General features: G+C 62.4%; 1 protein-coding gene across 2 annotated transcripts; it reads left to right on the top strand.

Moving 5' to 3' along the window:
- The first annotated feature begins 1,328 nt into the window (after positions 1 to 1,328).
- RNF157 (ring finger protein 157) lies at positions 1,329 to 24,485 on the top strand. Of its 2 annotated transcripts, XM_054221646.1 has the most exons (20): positions 1,329 to 1,520; positions 6,929 to 7,047; positions 11,442 to 11,530; positions 12,095 to 12,241; positions 12,743 to 12,860; positions 12,969 to 13,035; positions 13,192 to 13,235; positions 13,623 to 13,670; positions 13,962 to 14,033; positions 14,611 to 14,770; positions 15,305 to 15,417; positions 15,774 to 16,012; positions 16,098 to 16,206; positions 16,404 to 16,515; positions 16,883 to 17,073; positions 17,350 to 17,415; positions 17,740 to 17,788; positions 19,294 to 19,404; positions 23,145 to 23,185; positions 23,667 to 23,766. In XM_054221646.1, the coding sequence occupies exons 1-19, from the start codon at positions 1,433 to 1,435 to the stop codon at positions 23,183 to 23,185; spliced, it is 1,983 nt and encodes a 660-aa protein (XP_054077621.1). In that variant the 5' UTR covers positions 1,329 to 1,432; the 3' UTR covers positions 23,667 to 23,766. The 2 variants fall into 2 exon arrangements, with proteins under 2 accessions (XP_054077621.1, XP_054077619.1); XM_054221644.1 differs by lacking the exon at positions 23,145 to 23,185 and having other exon boundaries at positions 23,667 to 24,485.
- Positions 24,486 to 24,800: the final 315 nt, after the last annotated feature.

The raw sequence follows: 24,800 nt of genomic DNA on the forward strand, positions 1-24,800 counted from the left end.
AGACGCGGTGTCACTGCGGGGGCTGCGGGTCCCGGTGTGACGGCAGCAGGCTGACAAATGGGGCACAAAGCTGTCCCTGGGCTTGCCATGGTGGTGGCTGCTCTTTCTGGCTTTTCTTAGCCACCCTTGGGGCTGTGCAGGTTAGAATGCAAACGGGCAGGGAGACGCCTGTGTCCCTCTGCAGGGAGGGCACGAAGCCGGGAGCCCCGGGGACAGCCTTTGTTCGTCACCGTTGAGTGGCCTAGGACATCGGGGCGGCTGGTCCTCCTCTCTGCACATCTCCCATTTGATATTTATAGCACTCGGGTTATCAACTCAAATGAAAATCATGTGATGCTCCACTAACTTGCACTGCAGGACTAATTAATCACCCGGGCTTTTGAGCGAGCGGTCAAAGGGTCCATCCTTCACCTTCATCTCCAAGGGGAAAATGTGAAGGTGCCGAGTGCTTCCCAGTAGCTTAACGCTGGGGAACTGGGGGAACCTGGGGGTGCGTTGGGGTGCACCGGAGCAGACAGGCAGCTCCCTGCCTCCAGAGGCTGCGCCCGGCAAATGCAGCTGCTCCTGGTGTGGAGCAGAGCTGGGAAGGCAGGATGGAGAAGATGGAAGTGCGCACTGAGGCGGGGGGGCTTTTAACCTGCCTCCCCCCTCCAGTGCTGTGCAGGAGGGGCTCAGCCCATGTGCTGGTGGCTGCTCCGTCCCCTTCTCCCTGCACCAGGTGACCTGTTGGGAAAAGGCAGGGGGGCTTTTCCGACATGCCAGCGGGATTACGGGGACAGAGGGGCCGTGCTCTGAGCCAGCCCGGGGGTGTCCCTGTGTCCCTGGGCTGGGGGTCCCCGGGGTGAGGTTGCTGCTGGGTGTCACCCAGCTGGTGGGGCTGGGGGTGAGGGTGGGAGGAGGGTGATACAGGTGGGGACAGTGGGGTGGGTGGTACTGGGGTGGGCAGGGGTCACTGAGATATGTGACTTGGGGGGGGGGCAGATGGTAGGGAGGGCAGGTCACGGCAAGGGGGACCAGTGAGCGGTACTGGAGGCAACTGGGTGGCACTGGGGGCGTGCGTGTGCCACCGGCGGGGGAGTGGGGCAGGTAAGCGCCACCTGAAGGGGGGGGTCCTGCTGTGCGGGTGGGGGACACCGGGGCAGGGTGACGCGGGGGAAGCGGGCAGAGCCTTGTCCCCCGATCCCCGCGGCATCCCCGTGCCGTGCTGTGCCGCGGCGGGGCGGTGCGGGGCGGTGCGGGGCGGGGGAGGCCCGGCCCGGCCCGGCCCCGCATTGGCGCAGCCCCGGCGCTAGCGCGGAGGCGGTGCCGGGCGCGGCGCAGAGCGGAGGATGCTGCGGGTGGGGGCCGCCGCCGCCGCCAGCCCCGGTGCCGGTGCCGGTCCCGGGCGGGAGGGCACCCCCCCGCATCCCGCCCGCTGAGCCCCGGCCCGGCCATGGGGGCTCTGACCAGCCGGCAAAACGCAGGGGTGGAAGAAGTGGATATCCCCGCTAATTCCGTCTACAGATACCCCCCGAAATCCGGTGAGCCCCTCCCCGGGGGGGGTCCCCCGCGTCCCGGTGCTTGGCGGGGGAGGGGGAGCGAGCGGGGAGGGGACCGGGAACGACCTTGCTGCGGTCGGCGATGCCCCTGCGCACGCCAAAGCGAACCCTGGAGGGGGGGGGGGACACCCTAAAAAATACAGGTCTGTTGCTGGGCGCCCTGGCTCCGTGCGGCGCGGCAGGGATGGGGTCACCCCCGGGAGCGCCCCCGCTGCGGGGGCCCCTTTGCCAGCCAAACCCGGCCCCTAAACTTGGCTGAGTTGATGCGACTTTAATGATATTATTATTTTTATTTGTACCCGTGGTTTGCAGTGCCGGGTTGGGAAGGCTGGAGCTCTTTTTATAGCCCGTCTCACCGGTGCTGGCTGCTCGGGAAAAGCTTGGGTTTAAATTCCCGGGAGGATGAGGGAGGCTGGGGTGGGAGGGATTGGAGGGGATCCCTCCTTCCCAGGGCCCTGCCCCATAGCAGCACCCCAGCCTCTGCCTTGGGGAGACTTCGCCTTCCCCAGCTCCTCTCCCTGCCCCAAGGCTCGGCGGTGATGTCTCTCCCGCTCCTCGATCCGGCCCTGTCTCAAACCTTGTGCGTGACCTTGGAAAATCCATCCCTCCTATCCGCGCCTCGGTTTTCCCTGCAAAGGGCCAGGCTGAGCGGGGATCCAGGGGGGAAAATGTGGGAGTCACAGTGCGGAGAGGTGATGGGGTCTGGTCCTTGGGTGGGCAGCGCTTCAGAGCCGTGAAAATAGTGATACCAGCAGATGATGTCCGGGAGTGCCATGTGTGCATGGGGACTGCCACAGGATCCTTGCAGCACTGAATATTATTAATAGGTAACTATTTTGGTAGTTAATAGGATAAGGTAAATGCTTGGATCGTTAGTGCAGTGACAAATTACTTGCTAATTACAAATAAAGACCTCCTTGGGAAGAATTACAGCCAACACAAACCCTACTTTTTGGACTGAAAAGCTGTGCTTGGCTTTTTTCTTTTTCTTTTTTTTTTTTTAATTTTAATCTAGAGTCGGTTGCACAGCTGGCTGGCACATCTGTGGTGGTGGGGGTTAACCAGGGCGCTGCGGGGATGGAGGTGGCCGATCCTTGTCAGCCCGTCCTCCTGCAGGGCTCCCCCCGCCTCCCCCTTTTCAAGGCCTTTGTCGCCTTGATGCCAGCTGAAGCTGGACCACCCCCCCCGCCCCGCCATCGGTGGGTTTGCTCTCTGCATTAAGGGTTTTTATCTTCGGATTGCTTCTTTTTTAGGGGCTCTTGAAATATCTGGGCACAAAGGAGGCTGCCAGCCCTGTGCCCTGCTCTGGGGGAGCAAGTGCACCCAGCTGAGCACTTCCAAACTCCTCTCAGCTGACAGAGGGCACCAGGCTGATACTTAACGCCAGCTTTAAGGAGGAAACTGGGGCTTTGAGGTGTGCTCAGCCAGGCTGGTCCCACCGATGGGGCCTGGGCAGAGCTGGGGGGGGGACAGTCCTGGTGCTGCCCGGGGTCCTCGGGGAGAGGGGCAGGAGGTGCCCAGGTGACGTGGCCATCTGCACTGGGACGAGGGCAGGCTGGTGACCGTGGGAGATTATGGCTGGTTTGCTTTTAATCTGAGAGGGGATTTGCCTTCAGCGCTGGTGGCAGCCGAGCGGGAGGCAGGGGAGGACGTGCCGGGCAGCGGAGCTGATTCCTCCGTGGTGGCAGCGCTTCTCTCACCTCCAATGCCGCCTGGAAACAGCCTCTGGCTTTGGAACTGTGGCCCTGGGGGGGCGGTCTCAGGGGACCCCAGGACATTTCCCTCTCTCTGCGGACGTGGCTTCGGCTGTTTGGCTGCAGGCTCGCTCGGGATGGTCAGTGCAGCCCGTGGGAACAGAGCACCCGCGTCTCCTCCCAACCAAGCATCTCCCCTTCCCATCCCGGGGGTCACGTCCCCCCGAGGCAGGGTGTAAAAGGGGTTGGTTAAACCTGCGGTTTGAAGTAAAGGTTGGGCTTTACTTCCATGGCTCGTGCTGGCAAAGGCAATGGGAGGGAGGGCGAGCGGGGGCTGTTTTATGGAGCTCGCTGCCTGGCTGGCGGGACGGCTGCAGGGTCCCTGGGCTGGGGCAGGTCCCCGGCTGCCAGCCCCTGTCCCTGGCTGAGGCTGGCACTGAGCTCCCCTGAGGCACACGGGAGGGGGCACCATGAGCAGGGAAGAGGCACGAAGGGGACAGTGACACCTCCAGTCCCGGGGCCACGACCCCAGGGTGGCGGCACTGCCATGGCACAGGGAGCAGCCCAGGCGGCTCCTGGGGCTGTGGCTGGTCGTGGCTGGCACCACAGCCGGGGTTTGGCTTCGCCGCCGCTGGCTCTGTCTGCTCGCTTTAGAGCCCTGAATTAAATAAGCCACAGTGTTCCAGCTCCCTGGGCGTGATGGGACACCCTGGGGCGGAAGCACCGGTGCCTTTTAACCAGTTCTGGTGTCACCCAGGCAGTGCCATGGCTATCGCAGCACCTGCTGCCACGGGGTGTCCCTGCACCCTGTGCCAGCACCGGGACAACCGCAGGTTGGGCAAAACCTGGCGCTCCCCTCATCCAGGCGCAGATGGGCCAAAAATGAGCTTTTCTATTTTAGGGGTTTTGCAGAGCGGGGCTGTGACGCTGCCGAAACATCAGGGCTCTGCCGTTCGAGAGCCAGAGGCTGCGTTGCCGGAGCCAAGCCAGACCCCAGCAGGGCAGCGATGGCCCTGGGGACAATGCATGATGCGTGCCACCATGTGCCAGTGCCACGGGCACGGCCGCAGCACGCCCTGGGGTCTGCACGCCCAGGGTCCTCGCCGGTCTCAGGGCATCTGGGCAAAGTGGCATCTCTGGCACTCACGGACAAAAGGGGCTGACAGCATCATCGTCACCGGCTGGTGCCAGGTGTATCCCGTGTGACGGTGCCGGTGGGAACGCAGGACACGCTTTGTTCACCGGGAACCTCAGGCAATTTTGGTTTATTCCTCCTTTCCAGCAGCCGCTCTGTTCAGCCCTTCCCGCACGCTCGCTGGGCCTCTGAAGTTTAAGATCTCATTAAAGCCCGGCTTTCCCTTGGGGATGTGACCGTCCTTGACTGGCTTTCCTTCCCTGGGGACAGGCGTTGGTTAAGGATTTATAATTAGCTGATAATAAGGTGGTTGTGGCTGGAAAGGTGCTTCCTTCCTCTGCCACCCAGCCATGCCCAGCTGCCACCGGCACTCGGCGGGACTGGCACGCTCCTGCTGATGCCCTGGGCTTTCTCATGCCGGTGCTTCCTGGGGCAGAGCCCAGCACAACTGGAGGCTTTAATGGAAAAGTTTATGGAGGACATTCCCTGGGAATGAGCACAGGGCCAGCGCAGCCCTGCCAGGTGCCACCAAACCACGGCTGGGGCCATCGCAGACAGCCTGGGCTCTATTTTCCGGCTTTCCTCCAGTGCTGGGGAAGCTTTTCTGCAGGTTTAAATATCCTTTTTTTTTTCCCCCATCTCCTGCTCTCGCCCCAAGTCGGTGCCAGGAAAAGCTCCGGCTGGCCCCGTTCTCCCCGGCCATGCTGCTGCAGGCAGCTCCGAAGGCACTTTGCTCTTGGGTTTTTTTTTTTCTTTTTCACGTGGCCGCGTCCTTCACCGGGGAGCTGCCTATAAATTATGTACGTGGAAAATGGGATGAGAAAGCAGCAGGCATCAATAATTGATGGTCGACGTTTCCTAACAGGCGCGCAGCATCCGGGCATCCCTGCGCCGCGGGGCCCTCAGGTGAAGCTGTACGGCCCCCCTCATCCCTCCTGCCCCGGCGTTACCTCCCCGCTCCTCCTCCCCTGCGGGCTCTGGGCTTGGTTTTGGATTTTAAATGCAGTATTAAGGCCTGATCCAGCCCTGGGCAGTCGCTGCGTCTGCTGGAAGCCAACTGCGAGCTCTGGCTTCAGTCCCCACAAGAAGAGCTGCAGCCCAGGCTTGAGCTGCTTTGGTCTGGGCACCCCAAAGGTTTAGTTTTGGGGTGTCCCCGGGGGGGAGCTGCGGATGGCTCTGTGCTGTGGGGCTTGGGGGTTTTGCAAGCTGGACCCCATCCCCGTGGCCGAAGGGATGCAGGGTGCCGTGTCCATCCTCCATCCATCACCTCTCCTGACTCCAGGTGCTTCTGCTCACCCCTCACCATCCCGGTTCACCTCCCCCTTTCCCTTCCTTTCCCACCTCAGGAGAAATCCCTACTTTCTTGCCCCCGGATCTCACGGACAAGGAGCAGGCATGAGCGGGCTCCTGGCCAGGCTGGGAGGAAACTCTCTTCTAGTTGAGAAGTGTCTGACCTGGGGGCTGCTCCCAGCCGGGGGGACAGGACACCCCGGTGTTTCGGCTCCGTGCTTTATCCTGCGAGGGAAGAAGGGACGTGCTCATTGCCCGATGTTCATTTGGGCAATGTGGAGCACTTTCTGGAGGGGTTGCTGACCTGCTGGAGGGTCTCCAGCCCCACAAAATCCTCCCTCTTGAAGCTGAGCCATTCCTAGGGAAGGCTGCAGGCTGAGAACTGACAGAACTCAGTTCAGTTGTGCTTTGCCCACCTTCCTGGCGGCGACAACAGCAAGCTTGGGCGGGTGTCTGCTTGGGGACACGCTGCCTTGAATGGCACACGAGGTCTGTGACGCCGGGCTTTGGGCAGGAGGAATCCTGCCCGTTTGGAGGGCTGTGTGCCTGGTCCGTGCTGCCCCTTCCCGGCAGCGTCGGGGGGGGTGCAGGAGCCAGCCCGGCTCCCCCAGGCCTGTTGATGCTCCGGCAGAACAGGCTATGCCCGCTGCCTCTCCTGCCTCCTTGGGAAATTAGCCGGTGTTTATGCAAAGGATTAGCGCTGCTCTCCCCCTCGGCCGCCCCGGGAGCCATCTCCCTTCCTGCCGGCTGATCGGGATTCAGCCGCCCCGGCCAGCGCGGGGATGGCTGAAGGTTGGGGTGACCTTGGGTGGCTCAGGCTGGGCCAGGGCTCCCAGGGATTTCCCGGGGCAGGGAAAGGGGAGCAGGCACGGGGAAGGGGGCAGCCGAAACCCTGGGGGGTGAATCTCCTCTGGTTAAATCCCGCTGGATAGAGCTGCCATGGGGCTGGACCCCTGCACCGGCTTCTCCCCATCCCGGCTCCCTCTGCCCAGGCTTTGGCCATCGCGGGACAGGGTTGCTGGCAGCAAGGGGGTGCAGGCAGGGACGGGGGGCGCAAAACAGGCAGGCAGAAGGTAGCCGGTAGCCAGGAAGGGTCTCTTCTTGGCCGGCTCCCCCTTCACCTGTCCCCGTTTGTTGGCTGGCAGCACGTGAGCTCAACCCGAAATGCTCCCAGCGAGGTGACCTTGGGGACAACGCCACCTCTGAGCCGCTCCATCGGTTGAAGCCCCCCCGCCCCAAACTCAGGCGGTCTCTTGTGTTTTTCTTTCCAGGGAGCTACTTTGCCAACCACTTCATCATGGGCGGCGAGAAGTTCGACTCCACGCACCCCGAGGGTTACCTCTTCGGCGAGAACAGCGACCTCAACTTCCTGGGCAACCGGCCCGTGGTGGTGGGCACTGGGGGGAGCAGGGCTGGGGGGGCAGAGGGGGCAGGCGTGCCCCTTCCCAAAATGAGGGTGGCTCTGTGTGTCACGGGGGTGCATGGTGTAAAGCTGCTGGCTGTCACCCCCCTGCAAGGGCAGAGCCAGCCAAGCAGACCTTCGTGGATTCTCTGATGTCTAATATAAGGGTTGGCTCCCTGGGGGACTAACCCGGGTCTCCTGGCTGCCTCCGTCCACGCGGCCCACAGTAACACGATGTTATTACTATATCTCTAAACTCACTGCCGAACTTGAGCTGCCAGGGGTGAATAGATTTGCAAGCAATTAGGAATGGACCAGGTGATTGCGTGACCTCTGCCTTTGGGTGCTGCTCTCTGCAGAACCCGAGTTATGGGTCATCGCGCCCGCACGTATTTTCCAACCCGCAAGGGCCGCTTGTATGCGCAAACCCGCCGGCTTAATAACATCAGCTGGTGAAGAAGATGGTGATGGGCTGATTTAGCCCAACTCCTCCTTTCCCGCTCCCTTTCCAAGAGCTGCTTTTCTTCTTGCCCTTCCCAGCTCAGCCGGGACCGTCTTCCAGCTGAGATGGCGCAGGGCTGGGGACGTGCTGGAACGGGGCTGGTGTGGAGCAGAGTAGCTTGGACAGGAGCTGGTGAAAGTATTCCCCAAGCTCTAGCAAAAAAGGGAATAAAAATTAAAAAAGGGGGTGGGGGGGGGGGGCGGCGGGCAGCACCCGTGGGTGTCGCGGTGCTGGGTGCTGCCGGCTCCAGCATGGGGAAGCCCGGCTGCAGGGGAGGTCCCCAGACCCCGCAGTCCTGGAGATGTTTTTTCTGCTCGTGCTTTTGGAAAGAGAGGAAATGAGAGCAGGGCTGCCCCCGGGGGGGGTTCGGTGGGGGGGGCCATGTCCCCCCCCGCTCCGGGTGCCTCTCGGCAGGGGGGGCTCAGCAGCATCAGCCCGAGCAGTGAGGGGTCGCGTGTTAGAACGAATTCAAGGTGAGGAATTAAAAGGCACCAAAGCTTTTCTGTCGAGTCGAGATAAATTTGGCTGGTGCTAATGGCCCAGCTCCCCAACGCTGCCCGCTGGGGCTGGCGAGGCTGCTGCCATCCCGCTTTGCCTTTTCTCCTTGGAACGGGTTTTGGCAGCGTTGTGTGATCCTTCGGCAGGGAAGCGCCCGGCCCCGGGGCTGTGCCAGAGCGGGGATCCCGGCAGAGCCAAGGGCAGGACCACCCCCATAAACCCCTGAGCGTTAGGTGGGCAAAGCCAGCGCCTTTCCCTCCATCCTCTGGGCTTCCCCAGAAAATGAAAAGTCAGCACTCGGGTTCTCTCTCTCCAGCAGCGAGCGCTGAGAAATGCTCTTGATTACACTAAAAGCCTCTAAACTGCCCAGCGAGCAGTTCCCGAGTCAGACACCCCGACAGCAGAAGCAGCGGGGAAGGTAAAGGAACAGCTTGGAAACAGCAGAAAGAATTAATATAGCGTTACAAACGAAATTGCATCGCTCCGGCTTAATTACCGACGGCCCTGGGCTGCAGAGCTGTGACCGAGGTCCCGTCTCCCTGGGGAGCGGGGGGATGTTTTGGGGCTGGGCTTTTGGGTCAGGTCAGTCTGGGGGCTCGGGTTGGGGAGGACCCTTGTTGTTTCTGGTCCAAGCATCGTTTGGGCATCTCTGATGCCACCTCCAAGACCTGTCCTGATGCCTCTTGGCTGCGATGCTTTGGCATCCTGGCCGGCTGCGAGAGCCCTGGCTGGGCTGGAAATGTCGGAGATGGCCAGTGCTTTTTGGTGGAGGATTTATTTTGGGTTCCTGGGGTGTCGAGGGCCAGGAGGTCTTGGGAAAATTGTGTCCCAAGTCCTCTCTGAGCTGAGTGCTTCATCCGAGCTATTAACAGCGCTGCTGCCACGGGGATGTGCAGGGCACCCGGAGGCTGCGCAGACTCTCCCCTCCACGGATACGGGATAATCTGGATTTTCCAGCTCCGGACTGGTTCCCAAGGGGCTGGGAAGGGCGTTGCAGGTTTAAGTAGCTGCCACTGTGCTGGGACACCTCTGCAGGGGCTGAGGAGCGGAGAAGCTGTTTGTGGCACCTGGAGAGCACGGGACGTTCCGGGGAAGTCGGGGACTGTCGGAATGTGCCGCTGGGTTTCCATGCCCATGCAAACCAGCCTGGCTCTGCTCATAGAAAAACCCCAAGAAAGACTTTTTTGAGGGTGGCTTTTTCACTTTAGCAGAAGCCAGTCTGGTCCAAATGTCACTACAGATACATGGATGGTGTTTTGAAAGGGGTAACGGTTGCAGTGAGGTGGGGTTTTTTTTTCCTGTTGTTTTTCAGTTTGATTTAAATTGAGGATGTGCAAAAAGTGCTTTAAACGGCCCCTTTCTGATGTGCGAATCCGGCTTGCGAAATTTCATTCATTCAAAAAAAAAGAACCCCAAAAAACCAAAACCAAAACCAACAAAGCCCCCAACCCCCTAAAGAAAGAGCCCACACGTGGGTGTGAAAGCGCCCAACGGTGATGGCAAAGTGGTTTCTGCAGCAAGAAATTTGCCTGTGGTGCTTTCCCATCCTGCCCAGCCCGACGGCCCCCCCGGGGGACCCCGGTACCCGCTTCCCCCTCCATGGCCCACCCCTGGGTGCTGCGGCAGGAGGGGGATTGCACCCACGGGTGCTCTCCCTGCCGCCACGAGCCCTGGCACTTGCTGCAGGATGGTCTGGGTACGGCTCGGCCGGGCAAAGGTGCAAATGAGCAAGACCAGATTGCTTCATTAATTTGAATAGCAGAGGATGACGTGATGTGTCACGACAAGGCATGGCACGTCACGACATGGCTGGGCTCCAGCTTGGAGGCCTTTTCCTCACTTGCTCCCTTCCAGCTGCGAGGGATGATTCCGCAGGTGCCCGTTTAAGCCTTGTGACCCGTTAAAAAGCTCATTAATACCAGATTAATGACTCAGCTGCCCTTTTCCCCTCCCGGAGGGGAGGGAGGGGGTGGCAATTCCAAGGTGCCATGGATTTGTCTTCCGAGCGCCCTGTGCCATCCTCTGCACTGGGTCCAGCCCAGCTGCGGGGTGGTGGGACGTGGTGGGTGATGCCCAACTGGTGGAGGAGGGATGGGGCAGGCCCCTGCCTGGTCCTGCGAGCTGCCTGCCCCATCCCGTCCCCCTGAGCCCGCGCGGGTCCCCCAGCCCCATCCATCCTGCTCTGCAGGGCTTTGGGGACAGGGAAGGTGACGATGGCTTTCCCACGTGAGGGCGCCAGGGACATGGGAAATGGGCACCTGGCTCCCTGCAGGGTGTCCCCAAGTGCCATCTCTAATTCAGTCTTGTTCCCTCAGTATTGGGGTGCTGCAGGCGCCTCGCTGTCCCTGAGCCCCCCCTCTAGGCTGGGGACACTGTGGGGTGACAAAGGGACCCAGGCAGCCTGGCTTGGTTACTGATTCCCTCTCCCAAGGCAGAAATTGAGCCCTTTGGCTCTTGTGAGCATCTGCCATCCCCGGTAGCACCTGATGCCCTCCTGGCTCTGGCTGTCCCTTGGCACACGGTGACAGCTCGCCAATGACCAGGCGTTAATCCTGGCGTAAGCCACTGTCTCTCCAACGTGTGCTTGTGTCGTCCCCCCACAGGGGCTGATCCTTCCTTGGGGATCAACCTACCTGAGCGATGGAGAGGGGGGAGATGGGTCCTGCATCCCTTCCCCGGTGCCCTCAGTCTCCCCGGGGTGGCTGCAGTGCCAAGGAGAGGGTGTCCCCCAGCTGCCACCGTGTCCCCTCTCCCCAAAAAGCCCTGTAGCCCCTGTGCAGGTGGACAGGAAAGACCAGGAAGATCAAGGTCACCTTGAAGGATGGCATGACTCCTCTCCCTCGTAGCGCTGCTCCGCTGGTTCCCTGCTCCGGGCATGGCGCTGGCAGAGACCCCACCACCCAAATCCCCTCCATCCCAGGGAGAAAACAGGGACACTTGTGTCTGTCCTTGGCTGGTGGGCAGGGAGGGAGCTTCAGCCTCCCCCCGCCCAGCCTCATCCGGCAGCTCCAGGCTGCATCAGCAGCCTAAAAACACATCAGCGGCTGCCCGCCTGCCCTGTGCCCCGTGTCCCCATCGCCCTCCAGCCAAAGGGACAAGGAGCAGCCCCTCTCTGCGTGCCCCTCCTGGTGAAACTGTCCCCTGCAAGGGGTTTTGGGCTTGCTCTTTGCCAACAGATGTCCCTGTCATCATGCTGCCCGGTACCCAAATGCCAGCGGGAGCTGCAGATGCTCAGCACCCATCAGGATGCGCAGGCCACCCTGGCTCCCTGCATCCAGGGTGCTGGGTTGGGGATGGGTCAACAGGGGTCCAGGGATAAGGTCCGCAGCCACTGTAACCCCTCCATGTGCACCTGCCTTCACCGGTGTCTCTCTCGTCCTAGTTCCCTTACGCTGCTCCACCTCCTCAGGAACCCGTGAAGACCCTCAGGAGCTTAATCAACATCCGCAAGGACACGCTGCGCCTCGTCAAGTGAGTCCCGGGTGGGGGAAGATGGGGCTGGGCACCCCACAGCCATGAGCCACAGGGCGGGGGGGGTCCGGCTGGATGCTCCCAGGGGATGCTCTCATCTCGGCATGGGCGGCTAGAGGGGACGAGCCATTGCTTTTCAAATGTGCCCCTTCCCCTGCTGGCACGGGTGAGCTTCCCGCATGCGGGCACTGGCTGCGCTGGCTCCAGCGCCAGATTAAAGGAGCTTAGTGCTGCCTTTGAAGTGCTTTGCTTTTTCTTCCTCCCCCACCTTCCAAAGGCTTTGTTGGAGGGAGGCTGGGGATTGCAGCTGGGCTGGGAGATTCAGGATTATGGCTGAAATCTGCCTGCGGTGATTCCCAGTCTGCTGGCCTGACCTTGGGCATGGCGGGCCCTCCTGGCGTGCCTCAGTTTCCCCTGATGGAGTGGGCAGCCCTTTTTGGGGCCATCGGTGCCGAGGGGAACCTCGCGCTGGATGAGCCGTCTTTGCCGTGGGGGGGACAACCCTGGGGCACCCCGAGCCCTCCCCGAGGGGTGCCCGTCTCCCGACCCCTCTGTGCTCCCCAGGTGCTCGGAGGAGGTGAAGACGCCGGGGGAAGAGGTCAGCAAAGCCAAGGTGCACTACAACGTGGAGTTCACCTTCGACACGGACGCCCGCGTGGCCATAACCATCTACTACCAGGCGACCGAGGAGTTTCACAATGGCGTGGCGAGGTGAGGACCCCCAGCCTGGCCCGTGTCCCCCTGAGCACAGGGCTCTGCTGACGGAGACAGAATTTCTCCTCCCCGGAGCATCTCCCCTCCTCGGGGCAGGAGGCAGCTGCTGGTGTTGTTGAGGCTGGAGCGGGGGGTTCCTCACCTCTCCCGGCTGCCACCGCCAGGTCCCTGCCCTCCTCCTTCCCTGTCCCATCCCACTCCCTCTTTTTACCTCCGGGTCAGAGCTGAGCCCAGGAGAAATCATTGCCCCTCCTGGTCCCCACCAGGTTGGGGTTGTCCCTGTCCCCTCCTTGGCTGCCCTGGGGGTGTTTTAGCCCCATGGATTATTTTAGCCCTTTTTAGGACTTCCTGCCTTGTCCCCAAGAGGCATCCAGGAGAGGAGGGGAGGAGTGACCCCCCTCTCTCCCATCTTCCTGGCATCCCTGTGAGCCGGGGGAACCAGGAGGAGTGTGGGGACACCCACGGTGCCCCTGACCCTGTCCTCTCTCCACGGGACAGCTACATCCCCAGGGACAACAGCCTGCAGTCGGAGACGGTGCACTACAAGCGGGGGGTGTGCCAGCAGTTCTGCGTGCCCTCCCACACCGTCGACCCCTCCGAGTGGAGCGAGGAGGAGGTGGGTCCCGGTGGCATCAACCGCGGGGTCGGGGGACGGTTATGGACGTGGGATGAAACCTCCGTCACTGCTCCATCTCATCAAGCCTCTCCTCCTGTCTCTCTCCAGCTGGGCTTCGACCTGGACCGGGAGGTGTACCCCATGGTGGTGCACGCAGTGGTGGATGAAGGAGAGGGTGAGGAGGGGGTTCCTGGCTGGGTTGGGCTTTCCCCAGTTGCTGGCACCGCGGTGCCCAGCCCTTGCACCAACGGGGCAGAGCCTCCCGCTTCTCCTTGCTGCCACCATGGCCCTGCGCGTCCCTGAGCCCTGCGTGTCCCTTTGTGTCTTGCAGAGCACAATGGGCACTGCCACGTGCTGCTGGCCACCTTTGAGAAGGTAAGTGCCAAGCTGGGGCTGTCCTTACCGCTCCTACCCCGTCACCCACTGGGTGCAAGAGCCTGGAGAAACCCCATGGGGCTCGGAATGGTCCTGCTGGGCTGGGGCTGTTTTGGAGCTGCTCTAGAAATTCTGGGAATATCCCCCAAATCCTTGACTTTAAGAACCCGCTTTTGAGGCCTTTGGTCTCAACTCTTGTCTTCCTCGCTCCAACGTCTCCAGCCTTGCCATGTGTGTGACATCCCGCACCTGCCTGCTACCGGGGTGTCGGGAAAAAGCGGAATTGCTGTAAAACGGGCTGGTTGGGAGCGAGGAGGGAGCGGTGGCAGCTACGGGGTGGGTGGGTGCTCAGCCCCGGTGCCCACCCGTGTGCTCTCCTCCCTCCAGCACAGCGACGGCACCTTCTGTGTGAAGCCCCTCAAGCAGAAGCAAGTGGTGAGTGTCCGGGTGTCCCCGCGGGTGGTGACAGCTACCGCCCTGCACAGCCCCCGGGGGGAAGGCGGCGAGGAGCCTTTTGGGGAGCAGCACACCCCGGTGCGGGCAGCAGCCTGCCCCTGCCCTGCTCCTGCCTCCCACGGAGCTTGGGGATCACCGGGAATTTCAAGTGCATCGATGCAAGGAGGAACAGTGGATTTTGGGGTGGGGTGGGGGGGGGGGGGCTGGCCTGAGGAAAGGGCGGGGGACGGCTGTGTCTTTGCTCCTCACCCCTTCCCCGCGGGGTTGCAGGTGGATGGTGTGAGCTACCTCCTGCAGGAGATCTACGGCATCGAGAACAAGTACAACACGCAGGACTCCAAGGTACGCGCCTGCATCCCGCAGGCCCAATCCCCCAAGCCTGCATCCCGCGGGTCGTCCCTTGTCCCCCCTCCCCTTCCCCTAGCACAGGTCCAGCAGCTAAAACACACACGGGGCAAGAGTTTGCAGCACAACGTGGAGCTGCCTGGGGCGGTACGGGTGTCTTGTGTTGGCATCGAAGCTGCCAGAGGCAGGAAGCGGAAGGATTGAGCCTTTTCCCCCATCCTTCGTGGTCCTTTGTGAGCATGATGGCTGGATCCTGCTGGCTTAGGAGGGCACTGTGGGGCTCGAAGTATGGGACGTGCCTCCTCCCCTGCTATATATAAATATATGTAGAAGTTGGGGTGAAGGATGCATCCCTCCATGGGATGCCTGGTGGCTCCATCTCCATCTCCCAGCCTCCAGGAGGGGAAAGATAAGGTCCCAGGGTTGTATTTCAAGAGCAGGCAGCCCAGGGACACAGGCAGGACCCCACAGCGAGTTCTTGGGGCACCCAGCCTTTATTTTAGGGCACCCACCCTCCTACCACGTGGGCTGGGGACCCCGAGGCCGAGCGTCTCCCATCTCTCCCGTGGGGCAGGTGGCCGAGGACGAGGTGAGCGATAACAGCGCCGAGTGCGTCGTCTGCCTCTCGGATGTCCGCGACACCCTCATCCTGCCCTGCCGCCACCTCTGCCTCTGCAACACCTGCGCCGACACCCTGCGCTACCAGGCCAACAACTGCCCCATCTGCAGGCTGCGTAAGGGCCGGGGGGGCTGGCGTCTCTTGCGGGAGGGGTGGTTGGCATTTCCAGTGGGGGCTGACATCTCGGGAGGGGGTAGGTGGCATCTCCAGACAGGGCTAACATCTCTTGCAGGGCTGGCGGTTGGCCTCTCCAGAGGGGGCTGGTGTCTCTGGTGGGAGGTGTTTGGCATCTCTGGGGGGGGGGTAGCTGGCATCTCCAGAGGGGGCTGGCATCTCTGGGAGGGGGAGGTGGTGGTTGGCATCTCCAGAGGGAGCTGGCATCTCCGGGGGGGGGGAGTGGGGGGTGGTTGGCATCTCTGGAGGGAGTGGATGGCATATCCAGGGGGGGCTGGCATCTGAGAGGGGAGGGCTGGCATCCCTGGGAGGAGACTGGCATCTCCCATCCTTGGGTTTTGGAGTCCCTCCAGCCCCGCACGCAGTGATGCCATGCAGGGATGCCCCTCCTTGGGAAACTGCGTGGCATTTCGCGGGGGGTCGGTCTCCTTTCCGCACCTGGTTTTCACCCCATCCTTTATCCCCGCTGCGGCAGCTTTCCGAGCCTTGCTTCAAATCCGAGCCATGAGGAAAAAGCTGGGTCCCCTCTCGCCCACCAGCTTCAACCCCATCATCGCCTCGCAGACCTCCGACTCCGAGGAGCACACGGTCAGTGTCCCCCCTCCCCCCCCGGAGGGCTGCGGGACCCCGGCCCCCTCCACCCCGCTGGGGCCAGGCCAGGGAGGTGTGGGGACGCATGTGCTTCCCAGGCCCAGGGTTTATCTTTTAATGCAAGTTGATATGTAAAAAAATGCAAGTCTGATACTGCAAAAACAAAAAAAAAAAGGGCTTTCGGTTGGGTGGAAAGATCATGGATTTGGGGCTTTCATTGGTGCAGGGAGTTTGTCCGTTCTCTGTGTTTTGGCTTCTCCCTGGGGCATCCTGATCATTCTGACTGTAGGTGCCGGGGGGGCAGCGAAATGGCCTGGGGGGGGACCCTCACCCCATCTCCCCCCTCTCCCCAGTCCTCGGAGAACATCCCCCCGGGCTACGAGGTGGTGTCGCTGCTGGAGGCCCTCAACGGGCCACTGACGCCCTCGCCGGCCCCACTGCCACTGCGTGCGCTGGGCGACCCCCCCGGCGCGGGGACCCTGCCCTCCTACGGCAGCGATGGCCCCCTGCCCCCGCTGCGGGCCCTCTCGCCCCTCGATCGCCTCCCCGAGTGCGGCCCCCCGGGGCTCAAGCTGAAGAAGAGCCTCTCCAAGTGAGTACCAGGGTGGGCGCGGGGGCTCGGGGGGGTTTGGGGGCTGCAGGCAGGGGTGAAGCCCTTTGCTTTGCCCCCCGCACAGGTCCATCTCGCAGAACTCCTCCATCCTGCCCGAAGAGGAGGATGAGAAGTCGTGCACGGAGTCGGAGCTGAGGGTCGCCAGGAGGAGATCCCCTGCCCGGCGCGAGGAGGTGAGCTCTCTCCCAACCGCGCTGGTGATGAGCCGAGGCACCGGGGGGGCTGTGGGCTTGGGGGTGGCTTGGGACCAGAGGGTATGGCTGGGTTTTGCCCCTTCTGGCTCTTCCTCCATCCATAAGGATGCCTGGGGGAGATGGATCCATCCCTGATGAATATCCCCCATCCCATCCTCCCCGTTGGGGTCTTCCAGGAATGCGGCGCGACGCCAGAGAGTGAAAACCTCACCCTGTCGTCGTCGGGAGCCATTGACCAGTCCTCGTGCACCGGCACCCCCCTCTCCTCCACCATCTCGTCTCCAGAAGGTACGGCACGGCGGGGCTCCCAGGTGCTGGCAAGGCAGGAGAGCGGGATCGCCGTCTCGGATCCGTCCTGCTGCGGGGGGATGCAGAGGGGGTTTGAGTGGTCCCTTCCTACCCCGCTGTTGCGTGAAGCTTGAGGGTGTCACCTCTGCTCCATCACGCCATAGACCCAGAGAGGGGGGCTGCGAGCCCCGGGACACGCTGCTGGCAGCTTTCCACCCATCACACCTCCGTGGCGAGCAGCAGGTCCTTGCTCCATGCCCTGCTTCTCCTCATTAGCCTCATTTTTAATTAGCCGGTGCTGTGCCTTAACTCGTGGCAGTGGGCTGGGGGGGTCCTGTGGCCCCGCTCAGCCCCTGCTCTCCCTCAGAGCCCGTCAGCAGCAGCTTGGCTCAGTCCGTCATGTCCATGGCCTCCTCCCAGAGCCAGCACTCCCAGCTCAGCACCGACACCGTGTCCTCCATGTCCGGCTCCTACATTGCTCCTGGCACTGAGGAAGAGGAGGAGGGGGACATGCTCCCCTCGCCCGCGGCCGCCAGCGCCACGGCCTCCGACGGAGAGGTAGGGGCTGGGGGGTTGTGGATGGTGCCCATCGCCCCCACGTTCAAGAGCTTCCCCATGGGATGTCCCATCCCTGGAGGGGTTCAAGGCCGGGCTGGACGGGGCTTGGAGCAACCTGGTCTGGTGGGAGGTGTCCCTGCCCAGGGCAGGGGGTGGCACTGGATGATCTTTAAGGTCCCTTCCAACCCAAACCATTCTGTGATTCTCCTCGGAACCCACCGGCACCAGACTCTTTGGGTTTTTTTTCCTTCCACCTTTCCCACCTTCTTCCCGCAGTCGACACCTGTGGAGTCCCCGGATATAAACTTCGTCAGCATCTCGGCCGAGGAGCGCGATGCCGAGGTAACCAAAACTGCCCCCTGAGGGGCTGGGGACCACGGTGCCACCCAGCACGGCGGGGAGACCCCGCTTGTGCCCAGCTCCAGCTGCCTGCGGAGGGGGAAGGTGGCAGCTGGCACCGCGTTCCCCCGGGGCTGGGCTGGGGAAGGGGCTGCCCGGGGGATGGATGGGGCAGTGGGGCTCTCCCCTATCCAGGATCATCTTCCTGGTCCACGGAAACCCCTGGGGATGGGGATATTCCCTCAAAGGGACTTGGGGACAGCCCCCAGCACGGTGCTGGGACACTGTGGGGCTGCTAATGCTGACTGCCTCTCGCCTGTGCCGCAGGGCAACGACGTGCTGGAGGACGAGGACGCCTCTCCCACGCAGGAAGACGGTAAAAGGCCCCGGGGTCATCATTGTCCCCTCTCTTTCTGTTCGCTGTCACTGGCGGGCAGCCGAACGAGTGGCAGATGCTGTGCTGCCCCCGGTTCCCCTGCCTGCTGGCTGCCATCGGGGAGAGCCCGGAGTGCCTCCGCGGACACCGGGGCCGGGAAAGCATCCGTCACGGGGGGGTTGAACGCCGGTGGGTGGGGGGAAGCCAGCTGTCCACGGGGACCCCCGTGAGCGCGGTGCGGAGCAGGTGTGCAGGATCCAATGGCGTTTTCAACGGGCCAAGTGGGAAAGAGGCTTCTCTGGGTTTTTGCTCTCGCCAAGAAGGTCTCTCTCGCATCTCGGGAATTCTCCCCCATAGGGACCCCTGTCTCGGCTGGTTCCCATAGGAAGGGGCTGCAAAACCATTCCCTTTGGGATGCTTTCCTAAATTTTTTTGGCCTGTCCTCAATGTGCTTTCACAAGCCAAAACACACCCATTGAGGGCTCCTCTTGTCTCCTCCCACGGGCTCAAGTAGTCAAGGAAAAACACGGTCACCCCCGTGCCATCGACTACCAGCCGCCTTGGATTTCTTTGGGGCGATAGGGAGGCCCCCAGTGTGCCCCCTCCCGCCTTTGCAAGTCTCTCGTTAGCAAAAATGTGCCAAAACTGTTCTCCCATCCAACCTGGACTCTCAGCTGAGCTGGAATACAGGAACATCCATCCCCAAAACATGGCCTCTGCCCTCCAGGGAGGCTCTTGCTGATGGGGAGACTCGAATATGACAACTGGGGAGCAACTGGTGGCTGTGGTGGATATCCATGGGCATCCCAACAACTCTGGGAGCAGGACAGCCTTTCTCCTTAGGATACGGTCCTGCGCCCATTCTCAGTGGGGCTACTGGTTTATTTGGGAACATCTCTCCTGAGGCTTAGTTGCCTGCATCCTATGGATGCAGGTAAGAGCCTGGGGGGCTGATCTCTCGGACGGGTGATGCTAAGAAGCAGAGTTACCTCCCTCAGCCCCAAAAGCCTCCATCCCCCCTGCAAAGCTTGGCTACGGCTTCTTTTGCCCCACGCATCCAGTTGCTGCCTCCTCCCGGCATCTCCGCGGCTCTTGCACATGCGCCGATGGTGCCGGAGAGGCTCTTTTGGGAAGTGATGGGTACCACCGTGGCCGGGGACCTCTCGGCCGTGCTGGGGGGGAAGGTTTGGTCGAACCCCAGGCAGGCGGTGGGGGAGCAGGTCCATGCGTGGCCGGTGCCCATTGTCGCTCTGTCGCTGCTCTCCGATGCGGCCGGTGCGAGGAAAGGAGCAGCTCGGACCGTGCCCACGTGCGTTATTGTCCGCTCTTCACCCGCTCCCCTCTAGATGCATAATTTTTTTATCTTTTTTTTTTTTTTTTTTTTTTTGAAAGAGGGCGGGGAGGGGAGAGGAAAAGACCCAGAAACCCCCACACCCCACCGCTAAAAAGGCAACGGCGAGCCCCAGCGCCGAGCCGCGGCGTTAACTGCCTTAACTCCCTTCCAGGCCCGAGGACAGGCGCTTTCCTCGGTCTGAGGTGTGACAATAACAATGACTTGGGCATCGCACACGTGAAAGCGCTGGACAATAAACTGTGCTCTGAGGCCTGCTTACCTGGTGAGTGGCCGTCTGCTGAACATGAACTTGGGGTGGGGGGGACGGATCCACTCTTCCCTGTTTCACCCCAGCATCCCTTTTGCATCCAATCCCTCCTCTCCCACCGCCGCATTCCCCAACCCCGCCATCGCCATCCCCACCACATCATCCTCACGGCATCTCACCACCCATCCCACCGCGGGGCTGAGCACCAGGCACGCCACCACCCAGCAGCCATAGGCTGGGGTGACTTGTCGCCAGCGGGATGTCCCCAAGGCGTTGCAGACTGGCTTTGCTGAGAGGTCTTGCCCCTTGGCCAGGGGGCTGCTGGCACCCCGGGGGGCACCAGCCCTCCCCATGAAGGTGGTTGTGTGACACGATCAAAGCCTGGTCCAGCCTCGTGGTGGGCGCGGGAGTGTTTTGGGTCGGGATGTGATCTGCAGCCCGTCCAGCCTTACTGCAGGGGCTGCCTGCCTCCTCCTCCTCTTCCTCCAGGGCTGGGGAGACAGGGCATGTCGGGTCAGGTCATCCTTCTGCAGAGCCCCAAAGTTCATCCCTCTTTCCCATTTCTTCACGCTTTCTCTTCCACGCTCCTTCCATTTCTGTTTCCTCCCCTCCTCTCTCCATCCCTTTTTTTCCTCTTCTTCCTCCCTCCCAGGCTCCTCCGTCCGCGTGGAAGTTCATGTTCGCTCTGTGCCAACACGGTTTTCTCAACCCACGCTTGTGTCCCCTCCCTGCCCAGAGTTGCCCAAAGGTGACAAATGTATTGGTGACCCCCGGCCCCTGAGCGGGCCAAGGGGGAGAGGGCTGGGGACCCTGCCCAGCGCTACAGGCTCCTCTCCATCAGCCTGGGGGGTGGGGGGAAACAAGAGGGGGGGAAAAAAGCCAAGACGAAGCCCTCTGAGGGTCCAGGTCTCCATCAATACATTTGTGGACAAGCTGAGAGCAACTCTGCCCCTGCCTTGCCCCTTCGGCTAAATTTGTGGCAAGTCCCAGACCTGCAGCGGGTGTTGGAGAGCCAAGAGGGTGGGTGAAACCAGCCTGGCCCCCCCTGGGAGGGGAAAGTCCTTCCTCCCTCCCTTCTCCTCTGGGAAAGCTTCCTCGCCTGTTCCTGGTGGTTTCTGCATTGGAGAAACTCGGCTGAGGCTCCTGGGGAGGAACAGGCGCCTGCCACAAATGCCCCTTGTCCCCTCCATCACCCTCCGGCAGCAGCTGGCTGAGCCCCGCCGGCACGGGGGGCTGGGGAAGGGGCTGGGGGGGTCTCAGCAGTGCCCCTGCCTTTGCTGGGGGTCCCAGCAAAGCATCCCCTGGCCGTGGCACTGGCCAAAGCCATCCTTGACTGCATCCCCCTTGGTTGTGCCGGGGGGAGGATGAGGAAGGGGGAGCTTTGCAGCCCAAACGGCCCCGGCACGGGGTCAAATTCTTGCTCTGCTGCGAGGACTGCAATGGCCTCGTTCCCCCCCCCCTGCCTGGACCAGGATGTGCAGGATCTGGCCCCTGGGCTGAGCCCAGCCAAGGATGTGCTCTCCACCCTTTGGCCACCGCCTCTGTCCCTGCATCAGGTGACTGTGCTGCTTGGAGCCCTGGGCAGGGAGCCGCGCTGCCGCCCGCATGAGAGGGGCAATCTGGCCTCGGCATTTGCTGGGAAAACTGGGGGGGCTGCCGCTCGCACCGGGGCCAGGGGCAGAGGAGGTGCAGAGTTGGGGCAGTTCAAGGCTGCCCGCGGTCCCCCTGGGGCTGGAGGGAATAACTCCAGGGATGCAGAGCTCTGCCCTAAAGGGGCTGGGGGAGGATTGCCCTGGGGGTTCCCGGGGTGCTGGGGTGGGCGAAGGTGATGTAACGGCCAGTTGGTCGTTTTCTGGTTGCAATCGGTGTTTTGCAACATTGCTTTTGTTAACTAGACTCAGGGCAGCTTCTTCCTTCCCAGAGCCCGTCCACTCCCCATCAGCAGCCACCCGCTATCGGGACTTGGCCTCTTTGCGACGGGGATGATTTGAGGCATGATTCCATACTGGTGCTGCTGGGTTGCAATCGCAGGACTGGTTTGCATGCACTGGGAAAGTCCTTTTGGCAGAGGTTTCTTGCAGGCCTGGATGTAACCGCATCCACGGGGCCGGCAAGAACAGGGGGGACTTTTACTTTGGGGACAGGTGCTGTTTTCTTGAAAGCTTAAAGGAAAATCACCTTGACCAGCGATGATGATGATGATTCTTCCTCCCCCAGTTTCTCTCATGGGGAGGTTTTGCCATGATGAGACCCATGGGTTGGTTGGGTTTTGCCTTCTCTGTAATGGACAAAGGCGTGGGACGTGGTTCCTCAAAACGGAAAGGTTTGCTCATCCCCAGCACTGTTGTGAAATCTCAGCAGATTTCAATCTTGGTTGGAAAAGGCTTTGGGAGGAGTGGAAAGGCCACATCCTGGGGATTTTGGGACATGAGGTTTAAAGAAAACATGCAGACCTGTGTCCTCAAGGGGATCCTGCTGAGACCCGGGGTGCGTGGCTGGTCTTCCGGGGTGGTCCCTGGGGCTCCGAGCATCCTCTGCCACGGAGAGGATGGCACTGGAAGGAGAAATTGGGGGACAGCACCTGCCGAAAAGGCTGGCGGCGAGGTGGGGAGGGCTGGGGAGCTGCTGCGTCGGAGGCGGCAGAAGACCAGAAATCCCCCGAGGGTTTTTGCTGGTTTAAACCCGTGGCTGATGGGAGCTGTAAGCGATACGGCAGCGGACTGGGCGAGCCGGTTGGGTTTCGCCGCGATGCTCTTTGGGAGCCGGTCTGCGCAGGGCAGGTCTGACGGCTGGTAACAGCGGTGGCGGGGGGGGCACGGACACCCCCCTCCTGCAGCCCAAGGGGAGAAGAGGCGGGTGGGCGCGGGGCCAGGTCCCCGCTGTGGGGCTGGACTGTGTCCTGCTGCCCCCAGCCCCGCTCCCCGGCAGCCTCCCAAGGGTGCGCTGAGCTGAGCTGGGTCTCTGCACCGGAGCCCTGCAGTGACTTGTGCAATGTCAAGCTCTTAATGGGATTTCGGTGTGCCTGTCTATAGGGGTGTGTGTACGTGTGGTCCTCTTTAATTCTCCATTCCCTCCGGGATCCGCAGACTTAACGTGCCTGGCTCTCCTCACCGTAAAAAGCCGGTTGAAAAGGCAGCTGTCACCTCCCATAAATCAGCAGGCGGCGGGTTTTTGTTGCTCCCTCTCTGGGAAAGCCTCAGCACTTGCCCTTGACCTTGGGGGTGCCCTTGCATGGCCCCCACCCCCCCGGGGCTCAGAGCTGCCCCCACCCCTGCCCACAGGGCTTAACCTCACTGGTGGGAGCAGCCGCCCTGCTTTTGGGGTGCACCCCCTTCCTAAGGGCACCACGGAGCCTCTGATCATTCGGGTGGTGGGACGCGAGCCGCAGGCAGGCAGGTCCCGAGCTCTGCCCGTGGCCCTGCCCCGGCCGGAGGGTGCTGCCTGGACCGGGAGCCTGCAGCCGGAGAGGAGGCGTGCGGGGACCTGGCTCCCCTCGCACCACAAGCATGCCCACCCTTCGGTTCCCCTTGGCACGAAACCCCGGGGGGGCACCACGCATGACGGCCCCCTCACACCATGCCCGGCGGCGGCTCCCTATACTTATCCCAGACCCGTTCGCAGGCGGCGAGCCCCCACCATCCCCCGCCACGGTCGCCCCGTTTGCTCACTCGTGTGCATGCCCCCCCCCACTCCCCCACCCCAGCACCTCCGCTCCCACCTTCACCATGTGCCTTCTGGTCTCTCCTGCCACGCAGCCGCCGTGCCGGACTCCTGCCCCATTAACATTGAGGAATAGGTATGAGACCCCCCCAGAGCCTGCGCCCGCCTCGCGCCCCGTCACCCTGGGGGGGGGATTTGGCGCTGGGTTGGCGCCCCTCGTCCCGGCATTGTTGGCCAGTCCCCTTGCTCTCCTGGCGTGGGTGACATCCCTTAGTGCCCAACCCGCAGCCCCCACAGGGCATCCGCATGTGCCCTCTCGCTGGGCACGGGGGGGCAGAGGCAGCCCCCTTCTGTCTGGGTTATTAGAACCTGGCTATGGCGCACAGTGCTTCCCATTCACCCCTCGGTATTCCCGAGAATTTGGGGGTTTAAGGGGCTCCCCCAGCCTGGAGAGGTAAGTGCAGGCGTTCGCCAGCCCTCGCTGCAGCCAAAACCCTAAGGGGGGGTCGGGGAGGTGGGTGTTATTTGGGGAGACCAAATTGCATCCCCCATGGAAAGATGAGCCCAGCATGCTGGTGGGCGTTAGGAGCCCCTAAACCCCCGTTTTCTCCCCCCAGGCCCGGAGGCAGCCAACAACAACGTGCGGCTCCTGGGGCAGGTGCCCTGGCCCCACCGCCCCCCCAGCACCCGAGACCTGGAGCAGGCAGCAGCCCCCCTGCCCGTGTGAGGGCTCAGCCTCGGCGGGGACACGCACCCCCCTGCCCGCCCAGAGGGACCCTGGTGTTGGGGCACCGCGGGCGTCGCCACCTCCATCCCTCGGCTGTAGCGCGACTGATTTTGGAAAGAAAAGATGGTAACCTCGACTTGTCCTCCCTGGCCCCCCTGTGCAGAGGGGGGCCAAGAGCCACAATCACCTTGGAGCCCCCCCATCAGCACCTTCCCGTCCTCCAGCCCCGACAGGGACAGGCTGGGGTCCCCCCCTGCCCCCGGCCATCTCACACCCCTGGCTCCTCTCCCCCCCGGCATGCGGCGCAGTGCTCAGTGGGATGGGATGGGGTCACCCCACAAAGAGGGTCCTGGGATGTGGCCAGAGGGGGACAATGGGGTGAGGGTGCCCAGGGGTGTGGGTTAAGGATGTGGCATTGGCATCCTTGGTGCACGAGCTGGTGACCTTCATCGGGGGCCGGCCCCCCCCAGGTTTGCTGGCCTGTGTCCCTGCCGTGCCGTGGGGTGTCCCCATGCCATGCTGTGGAATGTCCCCATTAATGCACTGGTGGTGATGGTGCCCCCCCAGCTCCCCCTCCCTCCGCTCTCCTGGGCAGCAACATGGGCTCTTGGGCCGGGCCCGTGAGGTTGCATTTCCCCAGCGATGGAGCGGGGTGGGTAGGGGACATGGTTGTCCCCCCTCCATCACCAGCCCCCGGGGCATCACTAGTTTAACCTCACTGTCTTCCGCCCCGCTGTGAGCTCGGGGCTTGGGGCTGTGCCCTCTCTCTGGAACAAGTGCCAAAAGTGTCACCCCCCCCCCGTCCCACCCCTCCTGCCCTCTCCATCGCACTTTGTAGCAGGGGGTGCATGGGGGTGCGAAAGCTGCCCCCCACCCCTCCATCCCCACCCCTCCGGCCAGTGCTGGGCTGACAGCATAAGCGGGTTTTGCTCAAGGGGACGGGCACGCAGGGACACCGATGGGGCAGGGACGCAGCCACAGACCTCGGGGACCTGATGGGATCATTGTCACCAGCGGTCATTGT

The sequence above is a fragment of the Rissa tridactyla genome, chromosome 15 (genome assembly GCF_028500815.1).
Source record: "Rissa tridactyla isolate bRisTri1 chromosome 15, bRisTri1.patW.cur.20221130, whole genome shotgun sequence".
NCBI classification, from domain to species: domain Eukaryota; kingdom Metazoa; phylum Chordata; class Aves; order Charadriiformes; family Laridae; genus Rissa; species Rissa tridactyla.